Below are 18295 nucleotides of genomic sequence, written 5' to 3'. Positions count from 1 at the left end.
TTAATTACGCTCGGCGTAGAGTAAATTGGAAAACGATTCCTCATATATTACCTAACTACACGCTTTTCACAATGGAACCATTGTTCGGGTTGCTTATCAGAGTATTTTCCGCAACGAGAAACTTCTTAAATCTCGATGCTCGACAGTCCCACGCCGTGTATCTACGTGAGAAATTTTAATAAGTAGAAATGAGAATTTTAGAAGTGGGAATTTTAGAAAAAAACAGATCAAGTGCTTTTTAACAAAATCTAGCAACTTTACATATTACTTTGTATTTACGTCTTATATATGCATATAAAATATGTAAAAATATTAAATATGAAGCACATGTGACATCGTAATTTTGTTTGAAAATAAATGTATACCAATTCCTTTTACAAACAGATTTTGTAAACAAGAAAGAATGTTCTTTGATTTTTCACGTTATTTTTTTGCTGTCATGTGAAATGTAAGCGAATTAGCGGTACATACGGTTACATTAAATTTTGTCACGAGTGGCATACTAAACGCAAACGCATAATCCACGGCCTAGGTCAACATGCATTTGACACAGGCAGAATGCGAACGATACGTTTGTTCTTGCTTTCCTTTCTCTTTCCGGCCACGTGTACCTACGAAAGGAGAGATCTGTAGTGCATTTGCATTGTAGTACATACGGGTGTTCGTGATCTGCCGCCATTGTTCTCGGTTGCTTTTCACAGGCTGTTGGGAAAAGCGCAGCTGGCTTTTCCTTTCAGCATTCGTTGTAATTAAAAAATAATTTGCGATGTGTCGTCGTTCTTTGTTTTTAGCCAATCACGATGAAGTCGAATATAATATGCTACAAAACGCGTTATTAAGTTACAAGACGGTCCAATTATTTTTATGCAAATTGAAAAACGCGAATTGCAATAATTGATATTTATGTGTGTGTGTGTGTGTGTGTGTATGATAGATGATATTATTATTAAAACCTTACATTTACCTGCAATTTAAGATTCTGATGTAACTAAATATTATTTTATAAACTATTTTTATACAAAAGTTTTATATAAAATTTTATAAAAATATTTTACTTATATAAATTATTAATATGCATATGATTTTTGTCAATGTTTCTGTATGTATACGTCGCGAATGCTCTTCGGAATTTACGGCTCTTTGTAATGTGGAATGAAATATTATCTGACAATCAAAACAGTTTGGCAACACTTCGAAGGAGCTACGCATAGATATCGCTGTGGTATTTCGTGTTCCCAGTCATGGGGCAAAAGGTTGAATCGAAGCATATAAGTCTTCCTCTCGTCGATAGTCGCTTAAGTTACATCAGTATGACTTTCTAACTCTCGCAGCTGACATGACGACAATTAACGTGCCTGAAGTATCCGTGAAAAATCCAAATAAAATCTTGTTTAAATTTACTTATAAACGGGAATGTCATAAATATTTATTCGATGATCGTCGAGCCTCCTTTTGAATCTTTCTTCCATTTTAAGTCTTAATAATACGCGTCTGTGCATTGCTTTGATTTATTAATGTCTCGAGAGGAAGATGTTCGCGGAAGCCGCCGAGCGAGAAGCACGAGTCCAAAGCGTGCCGCATTTAGCGCGATTTTTCAGCGTAATGAGTGTAACATAACCGTTAAATGCTGAGTATTCATGACGGATGCAAAATGTAGGGTACATAGCGAGACGATTCGCCGGGAGAAGCATTCGCTTGAATGTTTCTTCTATCTACCCGCGGATCTACCGCGAAGCCTAGCATGAAACGAAGTTCTACGCGCGCGCGCGCGTGCGGGAGAGACCGCGCCGCGAATTCTGCTTAGCAGCTTGCGTGCACACGCGATATATTATAGTGCGCATAACTAAGTAGGAGGTGGAGGAAAGGAAGAGGAGGAGGAGGAGGACGAATGAAGAATCGCGATAATCGCCGGTCCGTAGTAGCTTTGTAGTAACTTCAGAATTTATCTTCCGCCGTGTGTTGTGGGGCCGCGCGTGGATATCACAGATCGATATCTCGCCGACCATCAATTGCGACGGAGGCATTAATCGCAGACGTTTCGCTACTAGCAGACGTTTCCTACAATAGTAATTGTTAATTAACCTCAAGGTCGAAAAAAATTGTGTCGAAAGAATCGTGTAAACAAAAAAAAAATTGCAAAATTATTCGAAAGAGATCCCGCAATATTTCCGTTAATTAATGTTGCATTTTTTTCTGTTTCAGGTAAGTCATTACGAATCATATTTTCGAGGTACGGTGCGTGCGTGATAATTCATCGTTACTCGCATCGAAAAGTGAGTTTATGCCTTTCTATAATATAACTAACGCTGCTTTCTATCTAATGTCGCGTAGGAATAGCGTGGTAGATTCGATTAATTAACACGTCGATCGGACGACCTGCGTGAGAGTTATGCGAATTAATTAAAGCGAAACTCTCTCGATTTGCAGGTACGGACAGATTAAGATAACGTCGAGAGAGTTGCGATAGAATAAGATTTTGACACGTGGAAATCAAACGCTTAACGAGATTTACCGCCGATTCTACTCACAATATATAATGATTTTCGCCGGAAGGATAAGCTTCATCGCACGGCAATATGATCATCGTCAATACAACCATTATTCGAGATAGAGAAAAAAATTCAAAGTAGGCTCCCATTGAAACAAGTGCATTGCCGGCTAGAACGTGCCGCAGGAAAATGCAAATTGCAACAGCCGCAACAACCACGCGTGTCTATTTTTGCGCGTAGTTATTTAGCATTCAATGCTCAATGAATAGACGCCCGATTCATCGGTGTAAGAAGCGTGCAGCGAGAAGAAGCGGGTTACAAAGTAACGGCTACGGCGCGCTCGCTTTGGCTCTCGCATTCAGGCCTTCGATACGCGGATTAGCGGTGCATGCGTGCGGGGGTCAGCTGGAGGCAGGTTCGATCCGCGTGATAGATTCCCACGATAGGGGGGGGAACGAAGGTGCATTGCGTTTCTCGATCGCCGGATCGAGGAATCCGTGCCAGGGGAACGGTCCCGGTGCTATCACGTGCGATCGCTTCTCGCGGGCGGATTTACGCGCTCGTACGCACGAGCCGTTCGTGTCGTTACAAATCTCGTATCTCCCTCGCGTATCTCCCGCGAACACTATCCCGCTGCGTTAATCTTCCATGCTACTTTTAACGATTTAGAGGAGAAAGCAGGTTGAATATCATTAGGGCCACCCATAGATGTAGCACTGGCCTCTGTCCAAGGCTCGCGAGCGGTAATACTTCCCCCTGTCTGTTGCCTCGCTTAAGCGAAAAAAAAGAAAGGATAGATCATTATACAAACGCAAATTGTACGTGTATCGCAGTCGGTTAGTTAAGGGAAAAAAATTACAGCGGCGAAAGGGGCACGAGATTTTTCTTTTCGAACGAGGACAGGCTGATGTATGTTGCGAATATATTACTGTATTCTTTTAAATGAGAGGCTCCGATCGCAGAGAAGATTGCATCGAGCAATCTTTTCTGCGATTCTATTTCCATATCTTAATTTTCAATTCAACTTATCCAACCGAACTTGGGCATTTCGTTTATTAAGAAAATAATTTACTAGCATTCGTTTATTATATTTTCCGCGGTACTTTACGAGTTTAGTGTCGAACGTGAAATCTTTGCGAAAGTGTGCGTTTCTAGTACACACGACGGGAGTACCTTTAGCAAATATAATAACAGTTATTCTTGTTACCGCTATTTTCGCCGTACCCGCCCTCGCGATCCCAAAGTCACGCCGTCGACCCGGGTGAAATCGAAATTCGCTTCTCGCCGCGTGCGTGTGTGTTAGCCCCGATTCGCAGGCGGCTCAACGGCGGCGCGTCGTGGCGAATTGGCTTCGCGGCGAGACACGCCGGACGATAATTGCGGAAGACGACTTTTGTTACGAGGTGCGTCTCGCAGCGCGCGCGCGTACGGCCGAGAAATTTCCGACGGCGAGACGCGCATTAATGCGGGCAGCAAACCATCTCGTCGGCTTCATTAGCATCCGCGAATCGGACACCGTTAATTATTTCCATTATCCCGTGCCATTCATAATTCAACGATGCATAATTCAGCGGTGCGAGGCCGTATGCGCTAACGCGTTCGGTATGGTTAACGGAAGGAAACTCGCGGCCGGTTGTTATTTTATTTGCAAATGTCTTTGTGTGTGTGTGTGTGTGTGCACGCGCGTGCGGGATTATTACATCTTTCATCTGATATACGTGATGTTTAAACGTACGGTGCACAGCTTTGCATCGCTGATGACGATTTCCTGCGCCTTTTTGCCCAACCCCCACGGTATTCTGTGCGTATAACGTCGCCGTTTCTCTTCTTGTTAATACCCGCGAGTCGAACGTTTAATTTCCTAATGACTTCCATCTCACGCGTTATTCATAAATTCAACGGCGTTCGCCGTGTACCAACGCGAGCGGAGAAACGGTTTATACGAATGAAAGGAGGGAACGGCGAGATTCGCCGTGGCGAATTCTTCGATTTCGTGGCAGGAAGAGATTAAGCCCTCGCGGAAACGATGAGCTTCCTTGAGCGTGTCCGACTAATTTTCTGAACGGCAACCCTGGATAACGATAAGAAGCTCGTTAAATTTTCTTTAATTGCATTCCAAGTTCGTTCGTTGACTCGCGCACTTCTTAATCGCTCCCGCGACCGCGCGCGTGTTACTCTATATACGGGGGGATACTCCATATGTATTTTTTCTCGATCACCGGCCGCTAAAAGCTGAATTAAGAATAATGCCGCTAATTTCAATACCGAGACGAGAATAAAACTTCTGAGTTGAGCAAGCGATTGGAAATTAAATTGCTCTCGATCGAGCTTCAAATATAAAAGTAGATTATAAAATATTCAAGGAATTGTGTGTGCATAGATTCTTAGCTCGCCTTGTTCTAATTTTGTACACGATCGATTACGAATTAACGAAATGTGAAGTTTATCATTACTTTTTATATTTTATTTTTACATCTCGTGATTTTAAAATCTGATATTCCTAATTCAATTATCGAGGAGTATTTAATGTATTTAAAAATAAGATGTTGCGAAAATAAAATGATGCAAATAAATAAATTCTCCTTCAGATTAGAAGTAATTCCGAATTTAGCAGTACATTCAGGAAGAATGGTATTCCTGATTCCCCCGCCCTTCGTAATGGATTGACATTTTTATCGAACGATGATTGATAGATAGCATGGTTTCATTTCCCGTATTGGGCGCGGCATAATTTCAGGAAAGTGGATTTAACGTACCTATAGCAGTCCGACTCCCTAATGGAAACTGATACACATAGGCTTGGTCGACAGATTTCTTAGCGGCATGATAAACGATCGTGGAATATGTTCACGGTAATTCGTTTCTGGTCGAGATGCTGGTCGAAGATAAATCGTCGGACATAACTCTAATTGTAGCGAGATAATTCCAAAGGATACACATTTGTCAATGTGTAACGCGCAGCGCAGCTATATCATACAGCTAATTGTAAAAAGTTAATGAAATTATATTTCGTACATAAATGGAAAGATGTTTTCATATTTTTTTCCAGTTGAGAATTATTCGAGAGAACGTTGATAAACGGGCATTCGCTTTCTTCATTCTTTGCAAGGGGAATATTTTACGCTCGCGCTTGTTCGGAAATAAGCTTTTACTTTAAACGACAAAGGAATAGGAGTGCGTTTATTTTATCAAAGAAGACAAACGCTCGCTCTCGGACGTCGCGACAAAGGAGTCTTCTCCGTTTGCGAAACCACCGGACCTTCTTTCACTCGAAAACCACCTACGTATCTGCCGTCTTGCCTCGAGGTTTTCTCCTCTCTGGACCCTTGTGCAATCGTCATAGCGAATTGAACGCCGACAAATGAGGAAATCGCTCTGAACGTTTTGTACACGAACACGGATTGTTTTCCACGGTCGTTCACCCTTGTCGACTTTCGTCGAGCTCCGCGGTTATTCGCTTCGTGACCCATTGTCCGTCGGTATTGTGACAAAAAGTCTGATCAGTGAGCGGTGATAACTGCAGGCAGCGCCTTAGGACATTTTAATCAACTTTAGAATTTAAAGTTTTGATACCGAGATATATGAAAGGTTCGCAGCAAGTGCTGGGACCTTCAGTTTGCAAGGTCCATTTTGAATATGAAACCGTATCTAAATTATAAACTCGATTGTTCAAATTTCTTCCGAAAAATTGCTAAAAAAAAAAAAAATTTGCTTTAGTTTCAAGACGCGCCACAATCTCTCGGTATTGGATTTTTCTTTAGTCCGCCGACTCTTCCAGGCTCGCGCGTATCGTTTCGGAAACGCAAATGAGGAAGAGCGAAATAAACGACCTCGCCCACGTCTCATTAGGCGATTACATAAACACGGCAGACGTACGGTGCAGCTGTAACGAACGAGTTATCCGGCGCGGCCAACGCGCTGACGTGCGGAGGCCAATGATGTTAAATGCGAAGGCTCACTTAACGTCACTTTAGTCAGCTGGGTGTGACTGCCTTCGCGGCGGTACTTCTGGCCTCTATATTCCTCACCGCGAATTGCGAAAATTGACCATCGCGTGCTCCAGCGGGATCAATTAACGCAGAGAGGATGTTCCAAAACGACGTCGTTTTCGAGACGTCGCGTCGTCCGCGATTCCTCGAGACAGAGACCATTCCGGCGGAGATATCGTTGAATTTACACCGTGAAGATTCGTATCTTCGCGAATGTGGGCGTTGGAAAAATTTGCAATGGAAAATAACATTACCAATTGCGTAACATAAAAAGTGAAGATCTGACGTAAAGGTGTCATTCGCGCGAACACACGTCGAGGATAATGTGCCCGTGTCACATCGTTGCGTTCAGCGTGGTTGCACTTGCTTTTCGTGGGAAGATGCATACAATAGTGAGAGAAGACGCGAGTCTCGAAACGCAATTTGCTATGGAAAGGCGTGATGCGTCACGTCGTGCCTTCTTATACCACTCCTGGTCGTCATTAACACGAACACGTGCTCTCGGCGATTGTGGATAATATCGCGTGGAAACAATAGGGAACGCAAAATGATTTCACTTGTAAACAGGGAAATTTTCGTCAAATAAATCGCCGTAATCATGAGCTCCGATCGCCATGTAAACTTTATGAAAGAGGAATAACAATTACCAGGAAAGCTTTTTCGGTATTTTTGAGGGCACACGAGATCGCGAAGATACGAGGGCGTGAAAGTGTGAAAGAAAATGTTATTTACTTCGAATCTCTCCTTCTCAAATAATTCTTCATATTTTCGAGTTCCGTACCTGATAGGATTGCGGCGTACGCAGCAAACCTATAAAGATTGCGGGTCGGGGCAAGAATCAGTTAATCTCGACCTGCCTGTGTCATTAATTACTGCGCTGCTTACGATTGAGTTCCCTTTCGGCTTGTTTGTCCGGTTCTTGGGTGGTCCCTCGCGACAGAGCGTATACGCTAAATTCACACGACTAATTATACCGTATAGTTCGAGTTTTTGGAAATAAAACGAGCGAACTTGATACGGCGCAGAAGACGTGTGCTCAGAAAGTGTGACGACTGTTTGCACGGTCGTTTTAATGGAGACCACTTTACTGGAGATCACGCCAACTGACCCGTGAATCATCTACGTGATTAATGTACGCTAGAAACTGGATCATCTCGCAGATTTTTTCTTTTATCACGCAATTAATTCTATTTATAGATAAGTAGCGACGGATAAATATATATTAAACGCAAGTAATCACGCAAAAAAAAATTCGTCTTTAAAATATCGAATTTCGAGAGAGGTTGCGCTTATTTTAAGAAGAATAAAAAATAATCACAAATCATATCGTAAGATTTTAAGTATAAAAAAATAAGATCGTGTACGTTTAATGTAATTTGAGAAGATGAAAATAGTTATATTTTATTCATTGGAAAATTTGAATCCCAAGTGCATTGTGTAGCGTTACTAACTCAAGTGAAAGAGCAGGGCACTCTACACGTTTGGAATGTCATTCCGCGCCTAACATTGTTAATGCACCGGCGTGTCTCGGCACCATATGAGCGGATGAAACGGCAGTGAAACTCGACGATATATGACGTGTCCGTAAGGAAACGTTCGGCCTTACATAAGCGTGGAAACCGTGCATTATGTTCGTTGCGGGACTGGGCGGACCGCTCACGTTGTTGAAGGCACCCTGCTCGTCCGCGTTCTTGTTCACCTTTGCTAGAACGGTCGGTGCTCTTCAAGGTTAAGGTGAAGGCCTCTTGTGAACTCGTCTTCTCCCAGTCGGTCTGGGTCGTCGAACCGATATGCACTAAATCACGGTTTCATCGTGCGCTCTTGCAAAACAATTTCCAACATTCTCGAAATTACACGATTATACCCGAGAAAAAGATATTTATAAATTTATTTCATCGAAATAAATTTTTTAAATATGACAAAATAAAAAGTTATTCTTAGCAAATAAACCGATTAATAAGAAAAGTGAGTTACATTTCAATGAAATGAAATATATTTGACAGAAATGCATATTTTGCCGTCACAATCCATTTTTTTTAAACTAAAAAATATCGAAGAAATCGTCGCAAGTAATTTGCTAATATTCTGACTTTTTTTAGCGTAATTTAAAATTAAAATAAAATTCCTATTAATTTATAATTTAAAATTACTTTTATAATCAAATTATTTCTAATATTTTACAAAAAGAAAAATGCAAAACGTTTAAAGGAAGGGAACCTCTTTGTTTGTAAGAATCAAGTCTTTTAGAAGGATCAAACGCTTTCGCAGCATATGTAGCTATTTATTTCGGAAGATATACGCAAGATAGTTAGAGACGCGACCTTCTCGACGGCAATCCTGTTTCCATATGATCTATACGCGATAGGATATTAATCTTGCACCGTTATTACTTTGCGCACGTCCGCCTCTATTGTCTCCAAAACTGTATACTCCATCTTCACGCTTCCGCGATTGGTTGCCTCATATATTTTATCACAGCGTCACTTGACTCAACTCAACTCGCACGGTGTTCCAGCTATAAAGCCTTCACATTACTCGATCTCGCGAAGATTAAGAAGAGATATTCGCGATACAAAGTATACATTTATACAGTTTCATACGCTCTACGGTTATTTTCATTGCGATAATGAAGAAGAGGGGTGACATTGAAATATTCCCATCGTTGTGGTGAATCGCTGTTTCTAACGAGTGATATCTCGCGATTAAGTAACATCCATCAGAACGACAGTCAGGGAGCGAAACCGCTAAGTTGCGCATACCGCTTGGGCTGCGTTTTATTTTATGAAACCGAGTAATAACGCAGAAGTTATTCGACGACCTCGAGTACCGTAAAACATAAAGATATCACGTCCAAAGGCAAAGGATAAGATTAATATGTTGCCCGGCGAACTTTGCGGAATTTCGCTATTACGTTTCCGAGTTGTTACCGATTCGTTACGCTTAAATGTATCTCCGATTACTGTGCACGCCTGCGGATTAATTACGGCAGAAGGCGTTTGTACAAAGCTTGAGTAACGTGAAATTTAATCTGGCGCACGCGCCATCGTTCTATAGACTCATGCCTGTAAAATATTAATGAAGTATTATATCGTGTCAATTTTAACGGACACATTTCTCGCACCATGATTATCGATTTTACACGCTCAACAGATATCTGTCACTGCTAATAGCCCCCCCCCCTCCGGTACGCGATTTAAAAGTCTCTGCTTGAAAGTAAAGTTTCTCCTTTCTTCTGAGCAAGTTTTTTTTTTATATATCTATTCAACGCCGAGGTACCCTTTTATCTCTTTCTCTCTCTTCGCGAACGCATTGTGTCATATAATTATCCATTCTCCACGGTCGCCACCACACCTATCGCGATCGAAAGAGCCCGAGACAGTTGGTACATTTACCTCGACAAATTCATAGGGCGCGTTGCACCTAATTATCCATTTTCCACGCCAGAGGTACGTCTGTTAAGTCCGTTTCCGCCGTTGCGTTTGTGCGCAAGGATGCGAAAATTCTTCCCGAGGTCACCTGCCTCATATTAATTTCGCTGAACAGCCCCAGCGTAATTATCGATTTTCCTCGCTCGATCCACCGAGGTTACCGAGCGACATAACGCTCGATCATACGCCGGTCTCACGCTCTCGCAGGTGTCGGTTCGTTCGCCGGGATCGATGGAGCTTGTCCGTGCGTTAACCCTACGGGGACATGGAAACGACTCATTTACAAACTCGAGGGGAATCCCAATACCGACGGTGCCGACTACCGTAGTCGGTCTTCGTCAACTTTTACGAGCGGGAGCTCGAGACAATTCGCCGGCACCTCGCTGCACCACGCGCTACGACGAACTTTCTTCCGCAAATGAATCCATTAGGGAACATACCTGTCGCTTATCAACATGACGTACCGTTATATTGATGCACCTTCGACCGTTCTCCCTCGCTGCATACTGCAATTTTCATTGCTATTTATGCCTCGCGTGCATCTCCCGCTCCTAATTGACAACTGTTGCGTGTCGCACATTTTTAACGGGCTGGCTTTTATATCGGCATGTAAGTGTATTACAAATTGTAATGAGTTCTAAATTGTTGTTTTGTATGAAATTTATTGACCGTGCTCGTTAACTGTACCGAAGTATCACGAATCAATTTGAACCGCGCGTTTCTCAATCAACTCGAAATCGATTTTATGTTGTTGAAAATTTGATGCAAGTTCCTTCACTTTATCAATTTATGTCAATCTGATTTATAGTATAAGTCCCATAAAATTCTTGAAATTTTCCGCGACAGCGAATTGTACGCGCGGGGAAATTTAATCACGACGCCGTCGTCCACTCTTTGGTATTTAAAACGATCGGTGAATTAATATCGAGACGCGTGGAATTTGCAGTTCGACGGCTAAATGGAACCTCCTGCCTTGCATGACCTTTTCGAAACGCATATCCGTGAGTGTAATGTATGGTTATCGCCTCTCGGCTAATATTAAAAGATTGCGCGATGCAGCTTCGCAGGTCAATACGTCGTACGGAGCAAAAGCATGCCGCTTTTTACACAATTCGTCGAAGCCATCAATACACTCTTTCGAGGATAAATTTACCAATTACTTTTTTAATACTTTTTTTTTCTCTCTCTTCCTTTCTCTCGTACATAATCGATAATGTGCGAGTAAATAATATATTCTACTCTTGAGCTAATCTCTCATACTATTTCCTCTATCGATTTTGGTAAATATAAAACGAGATGTGTGTCCACTTTTTGACATTTTATGATTGACACTGAGAAAAGAATTTGATAATAATAATGACGCCTAAATGATAGCTACTAAGCTTCGGTGAAATAGTTCCAATTTAATTAATATAACCAAATATTTAACAATAGTTAATAACCGTTTGATAACTGATTGATTATTGTTATTATTAATTTAATTATTGATTTTACTTATATAATTACTAAATATTAAATATTTGATTGTATATATAATATTAATCAAACATTTAATTGAAATTATTTCACCAGAGCTTGATTATTACTACCAGATTTTTTTTTCAGTGTACAAGTTGCATGCATTTTTTTATACACTTGTTCTGATAACACTTTCACGATCTCAGTCTAGATTCTGGTATCATTGAACTTCATCCATCTCGTGCCGGAACATATAAACCATTATTGATCAGGATTAAACTTGCAATTACATTCGACTAAGTACTGTATTACAGTCGTAATATCGTGCAGTAAAATACGCTTGATATTCTCGTTCCTCCTTTCGCGATCCGTGTCGGTTTCTCGCCTTTCCTGGCGTTCAGTAATGTATTTCCGTTTCCGTTACTAACCTTGAACCCGCTTTTACACTGAAACGTTGAAACGTTTCAGCATCATCACCTTGAATAAAACCTATTTTTACTTGAAAGTTTATCGCTCAACTCACTTTGCAAAATTTATATTGCATCAGAAAGTTCTTATATACAATGTTTCCTGACATCAGTTTAACAACGTGAAGTCTATGCTGAAAATTTATATTTAAAAATATTTTTCTCGCGTAAAGAAAGAAATAGAATGAATAATATATGGAAGTTTTGTTTTTCTTGATTTATTATGTTTTTACGTGTGTCTGTGTGTAATTTATTCATATTAATTTGTTTTTATAATGAGTGTTAGAAAATATTACGGAAAACTTTATTGCTACGCAAAACTGTACATTGATAGAATAATACTTGCGTTCAATATTTATAAATAAAAATATTATCCCTGAACTAAACGATCCGTGGATATTTATACTTCAAGTAGTAATGGCGCGCCATTATTGTCTAAACAAAGGTATTAAAAGAGAGCAATACCTCGAGCGGAATGCAGCTGCTGGGCGTTCTGGAAAGCCCAAGCTAAAATAGCTAAGTCTGTCGTGCGCGACACGTTATGCTTTTCCCTGATGTTCGTTCCCAATATCCGCTTCGAGTCAGTACAGTAACTCGGTATGATCCACATATGTGATCTCGCTTTTACATTAAAGCCTACCAGTCCATCTATTTCAAGTCACAGGTGGAAGACACATAGTTCTTTCGCACAGATAAAATGTCAAAAAGTTAGAAAAGCTCTTTTGCTTTTATAATTCTGTAAACTTTTCAACAGACAGCTTTTTAAATCTCTCTTTTAAAGTCTCATTAAACTAATTCAAATGATACAAAAATAATGTGAAAATTTATATAGCATGGAAGCTAGCTGAGAAAAATGCAAAATCGTTGTTTTCCTATCCGTAAATTTAAATTCAGGATGTTTCGAAATTCACGAATCCAAAAACTATAGTAAAAGAGTTCTCGAAAAAATTAAGTAAAAAAACATATTTATAGATCTTTATTTCAAGAGGTAGTTTTCAAGATTTGAAAGCTGGCCAATCATAAACTACGTTTAGACAGTCACAGTAACTACCGTACGGTAGTGACAGACGACCATCTAAAATTTTTGATCGAGCAATTTTAGCGATAAGCGTTTATATCTTAGAAACTATTTCATGAAATAAAAATCGAGAAATAGCTTTTCTTCATTTAATTTTTCGAAAATATATTTTAATTGGCAAATTCCTGAACACGTGGTGAATTAGCACGGATCTAGTTTTAATATATAATAAATTGCATTAGCATGTTAGTCGCTTATATTTTAATATACTCACAAGACATATGGAGACCGATAAAATCTACTTCATAATGTGCGCGAATGCCAATTTGTCGGGGTCCTCGCTCCACTTGTTAATATCGCAACCATTAACCGACCTGGCATCGTTAACCGTGGAAAAGAGAAACCCCGTGTCCTCTGTCACCACGCGAGCACTAGCCGTGTCCGACATATCAAGATGCAAAAGTCCTCTTCCGGAGTGATTTGTTCTGCGCCTTGACCGCGACAGGCGCCTTCACGAGCCTCGTGTTTACTCTGTCGTTCACACGGATCCGAGACGAGCCGCGATAAATCATAACCAATGGCCGTTATCGAGATACCTTATCGCGAAAGTACGCGCCGCGATCGGGAAAACTTCGTACGTGCAGCGAAACCGGTAGCGGGTTCGCGCGAACATGATGACGATTTACGGGCGACAACGATCTCGTAACAGCTTCTCGCCAGCCGCTGCTCCCGATAGATTAAATATCCGTCCGAGCTAGCGAGCTCGCCACTCTTATTGTCCGTGGCGCTTTTCGAATTATTAATGACGGGCGGAATATTAACGATAGGCGATTTTACGCCTGTGTTTGCTGCTACGTACAGAATAATTTTTGAAAATATCAAAGATTTATGCGGTATTTATGCAGGCGATAATACGCGTTTCCTGAATAATCTATTCGCGTATTTAGAACGTTGTACGATTTATGTACATTCTATTAGCCTTAGTTTCATATACATATTTTTTTTAGTATAAACTGTTGCAAGAGATGCCTACGGAAAATGTACGGAAAATTACAATTTATAAAGCTTGAAATGCTTTAGATTTACAAATACGCTCGCGATGCGCGTCGATTGGTTTACGCTCAGAAATATTCTAACGCTCGTGTTTCCGCTTATTACATTCTGATATTCTATAAATTATTAAACTTTACGCCTGTTATACCTTCCGCGATGTAAGGATTACAACGTAATCAATTACCCTGCCGACGAAATGCGTATCGAAACGCGGTCGCGTTGGTCTCTTCATTCTGGAAACCGGTACGGAGTCCTAGAAAGAAACTACGAGTGCAATTTCACGCATGCCCTCGCCAGGCAAGGGTTAACAGCGGTTAACGGACGAACCTTTTCATTATGGAAATAGCGACGCGTTCTCATGTTTCTTCGTCGCTCAAGTGTACTCGGCGAAGGCTACCGGTTCCATCACACATGACAGAGGTTCCCAAACCTTAGATTAGTCGATCCCGTGTATACCTGAGAATCCTCTTGCGTCAATAATTAAAATTTACAACGTGTACGATTGACGAGTCATTAATAAAAACGAACGTTATAAACATTAAGTAATTGCAATCACCGCATTATTTATCATTTGATTTAATCACGTTGCAGATCGTTATAGATTTTATATCCATCGAAGAGCTTTCTAAGAATGGACGAGGAACGATGAATAATTTTGTAATAAATAAATATTTTTTATCTCTTTTCGCGAACATGCGACACTGCATAATAATAATTTATTATTCAGTAATATTTTAACGCGGTTCTCTTAACTTTTTATATTTCTCGAAATATATTGTCTTGCCTGGATTTGGGAACCTCTGACTTGCGACACGAACACGTGTCACGTACAGCCTGCAATACCGGCGTCCCTAATTCTCGCGACGTTAATTGGCGATTGCGGCGAATATTTCCGCGTTTGATCCGCATATTTCCGGTTAATCCGCACGCGATCCCACGCGGCTGAGCGGACACGCGGGAGTCAAGATTATCCTCGCGCTTTTTCCCTCAAGGTACGCGAGTCCTGAGTATATTTAGCTATTACGCGGAATGCGGCGGATTCCCTCTTTTATTGTGACAAAAACGGGGACGTGATAGCACCTCCACGGAGAGAGGAGGCCTTGAATTCCGCGGAAATCCAAAGGCTAATTGGAGAATTTTATGCAAGGTTCCCTTCTTCAACGGAGAAATACACGGCTTTATTTCACGAATGTTTACGAATCGATTAGTCCCTCGCGAGAATACATCGAATATATTTTTTGGAGTTTGGTTACCAAAAGGGAACCTCTCTCGTTTTCATCAAAGAGGAAAAAAGAGAGAGAAAGAGAGAGGCGGCTGGGTCTTATTTAAGGGAATTTATCTGCGATCTCTCGCACATAGCGCCGCTTGAGTGCGCGTGGAGACACGCGTTCAAGGATTTCGGAATGAGGATAATTACATCGGGGTTCTGGGGATGCGATAAATTCGCCGGGGCCCCGTGTTCGCGTATGCCCGTGGTGGAATTTGCTGGGAGACGGCTTGTCCTCCACTTTCTTTATTTTCGCGTTCGAACTTCTTCTCTCTTTCTCTCTCCTCCTCCTCCTCCTCCTCTTTCTCCTCTTCTTCCTCCTCTTCTCGTGGTCCACCGCAAACCCGTAATTTGCCCGTTTAATCCTGCCGCGATTCCAACGAGCCCAACCAGCTTCTTCGTGCTCCGCTAGCGCCTGTCTGGTTTCGTGTCAAACATCGGATTCACCCTTCGGGAATGCTTGCGGATTTCCTAGAACCCTAGCTGGCGATTCAACCTTGGCGAAATAAAGGGATAAATATTTTAAAACGCTCTCCAGAACGAAAAATTTTGTTTTCATAATATACTCTGAAAGAGTTTTTTTTACGCTGTTTTATCGTGCAAATTAATTGAAATTTACGTGTCGCGCATCGCAATAATGCGTTATTTTTAACGTGCGCGATATAGTTTGCCACTTATTTTCTTTAAATAAAATCATAAAATAATTATTCGCAAACTCGTCATTCGATTGCTGATCAATCAACGTAAATTCGCCGATACTTTTACATGGGAACATCGTACCGCTTGAATGCGTTTTATAATTTAATGAAGCTGGTATAATAGCGTACGTAATTGCGGATCACGAAGATATATATATCAAGTTACAGCTCGCAGCATTCGTTGGAGAACGGGAATATTGATTTTGCTCAATACCAGCTGTCCCGAGAGTTTACGTGTTCAATTGCTCGCTGTAATCCACGCGGCCTCGCTCGAGCGGTTCTGCGGATTGAAAAACTTTTCGTTGATTAGATTTCGTCGGAAGTTGTCGGTGAGATTAGGCCAGGAGAGAAAGAGAGAGAGAGAGAGACTTTAAGGTCGAGCGTGTAACGCTTCGTTTGCGTTATCCATCGCCCGCGGTCGTGGGATGGGAATCTCAGAGAAATGCACATAAATCGACGGGCTTCGCCCGTTCGCCATCCGTGCGAGAGAACATCCGTCTGGCGAGGCGCGCTAGGTCGCATCCTCGATTAATCGAAGCCTCGTCTGATCTTGGCAGTCCCACGGGACTAGCTCGCGATTACAATATGAGCCATCCGGAAGATGGGATCGAGTTTAACTGCTCTTCGGATCTTCACCTGAGATCTTAACGGGCTATTACAGCCTACATATATGTATATGTACTTTCGAATACATCGCCCTGGCAAGCCTTCTTCAGACCGAAGGTAACATTCTTCCGTTAGAGCTCGTTACGATCAATTAAATAAAATTATCCGTTATTCTCGATTTTCTGTTCGGTCCTATTAAATCGATATTTCTCAGCGAATGATATTTCATCTTCGCGTTAAATGTAATTATTTGGTACCTAGTTATTGATTAGTTATTTGATTAATATAAATTCGATTGAAAATTCGAGGTGCGAATTCTGCACTCATTTCCATTTTGCGTTCGTCTCCGTGAAGCGGGCGCACTTGGCAGTCGGTAATCCGAGTCGCGAATCCGAGGAAAAAAATCGATGCCCTTTCCGCATCGAGTTCACGCCGACGTCATCGCGACGGCATCGCCGACGTCGACGATGCGTTCGATGTAGCGTCTCAAGGTCTTCGCGGGGGCCGCCCGCTGTACTCCCCGGCAACACCATCTTCTGGTCTAGCCCGCAAACTGCGGACTGTGCGAGCTATGGAAACGGGGAAAACCATCCGACGCGCCGCGTCTATCGACCACGAACCGTCGGCGCCGCGCAGCGTCGCGACGCCAGTCAGCCAGGGGTTCACTGTGCTCCACCTTTCGGGGCGAGCCCAGGCCGAGCCGAGCCGAGCCGAACGTCTCGAGCCAAAGCGGAGGAGAAAGAGAGAGAGTCCCGCGTGTTCGGTGGAAAAAAACTCGGCGTCGTTCTCACAGACGTTTTCCCCTTCGGTTAGCGCGTATCCTTGTATCGTTATCGATATCATCTCCGTGTTGCTTCGGCAATATGTGGTGTTGTAAACGACTAGATGCTTCCGATTGGCCAGTCACGACCGTCGTTCGAGGTAACATTTCCTGTCTGCACGTCGCTGCTGCTGTTGCTGCCTCTCTTACGTTCGAGACGTCAGTCGGTTGTTGTTCTCGAGACTTCTCGTTCTTTCTCTATCTCTCTCTTTCTGTCTTCCTCACGGACGCTTCTTCAGCTTCCTTCAGCCGTTCCGCTGCTCCACCGCTTCTTTGCCGCACCGAGAAAGAGAGAGAGAGAGAGAGAGACCAGATAGAGAGAAAGAGAGAGAAAGAGAATTCGCATACCTGTGCGAGAAGAGACGGCAGGAGATGAAGGTCGAACGGTGTCCACACGAAACGGGTCGCCAGGCTATAGACCTTCACAAGTTGCTCGAATTTTGGCGAGTCGTCGAGTCGCTGATGTTGCACGACCGAGATTTCTTCCAAAATGTTTTCTCAAAAACCGATTGTCTATTTTACCAGTCTCCTTTGGGTTTGCGTTAGCGATCGTTAGGTCGTTGATCCCTAAGTATGTATATTTAATAACGTTGAGCGCTGAAAACAGCGTTTGCTTTAACGAGTTTATCAACGAAAGCGATTTGCAAGAAGGTTGGCAAAATTGTTCGCCAATATTTTTGTGTCGATAGATAAATCCATTTATTCGTTCGATAGACTAGGTGTGTGTGTGTGTGTGTGTGTGTGTGTAACGTTCTCGTTATCGAATTTTTATACATTTTTTATTCTGCTGCAAGGATGGATTAAAGGACAGCTTTTCAATCGATGCTTTCAGCTTTCTCGTTGTACACTCGTCAAACACTTGGTTTGATATCACCCCGCTGCTTTTCCTGCGTGTCAAGGTCGAGTACTACGAGACGGATTCGTCCCAGTTAGCTTGTTGAGTAGATGATGACGGATTATTAAAGAGAGGAGCTTACATCGTGACGTTTATTCCCGATAATT

The 18295-nt window shown here is 42.0% G+C and overlaps 1 protein-coding gene across 16 annotated transcripts in view; it reads left to right on the top strand.

Moving 5' to 3' along the window:
• Positions 1-18295, top strand: part of LOC105195227 (ensconsin) — a 157961-nt gene that overhangs the window by 14775 nt on the left and 124891 nt on the right. For 3 of the 16 annotated variants that reach the window (XM_039449168.1, XM_039449165.1, XM_039449160.1), the window contains exon 1: positions 17322-17394. The exons of the other annotated variants lie outside the window; for them this stretch is intronic. In XM_039449168.1, coding sequence (XP_039305102.1) covers positions 17337-17394 — 58 coding nt within the window. In that variant the 5' untranslated portion in view covers positions 17322-17336. Of the gene's footprint in view, positions 1-17321; positions 17395-18295 lie in introns of those variants that run through there. 16 annotated transcript variants of the gene reach the window in all.

The sequence above is a fragment of the Solenopsis invicta genome, chromosome 5 (genome assembly GCF_016802725.1).
Source record: "Solenopsis invicta isolate M01_SB chromosome 5, UNIL_Sinv_3.0, whole genome shotgun sequence".
NCBI classification, from domain to species: Eukaryota; Metazoa; Arthropoda; class Insecta; order Hymenoptera; family Formicidae; genus Solenopsis; species Solenopsis invicta.
Note: the sequence above shows the minus strand (reverse complement) of the source record. Positions and strands in the feature narration are given on the sequence as shown.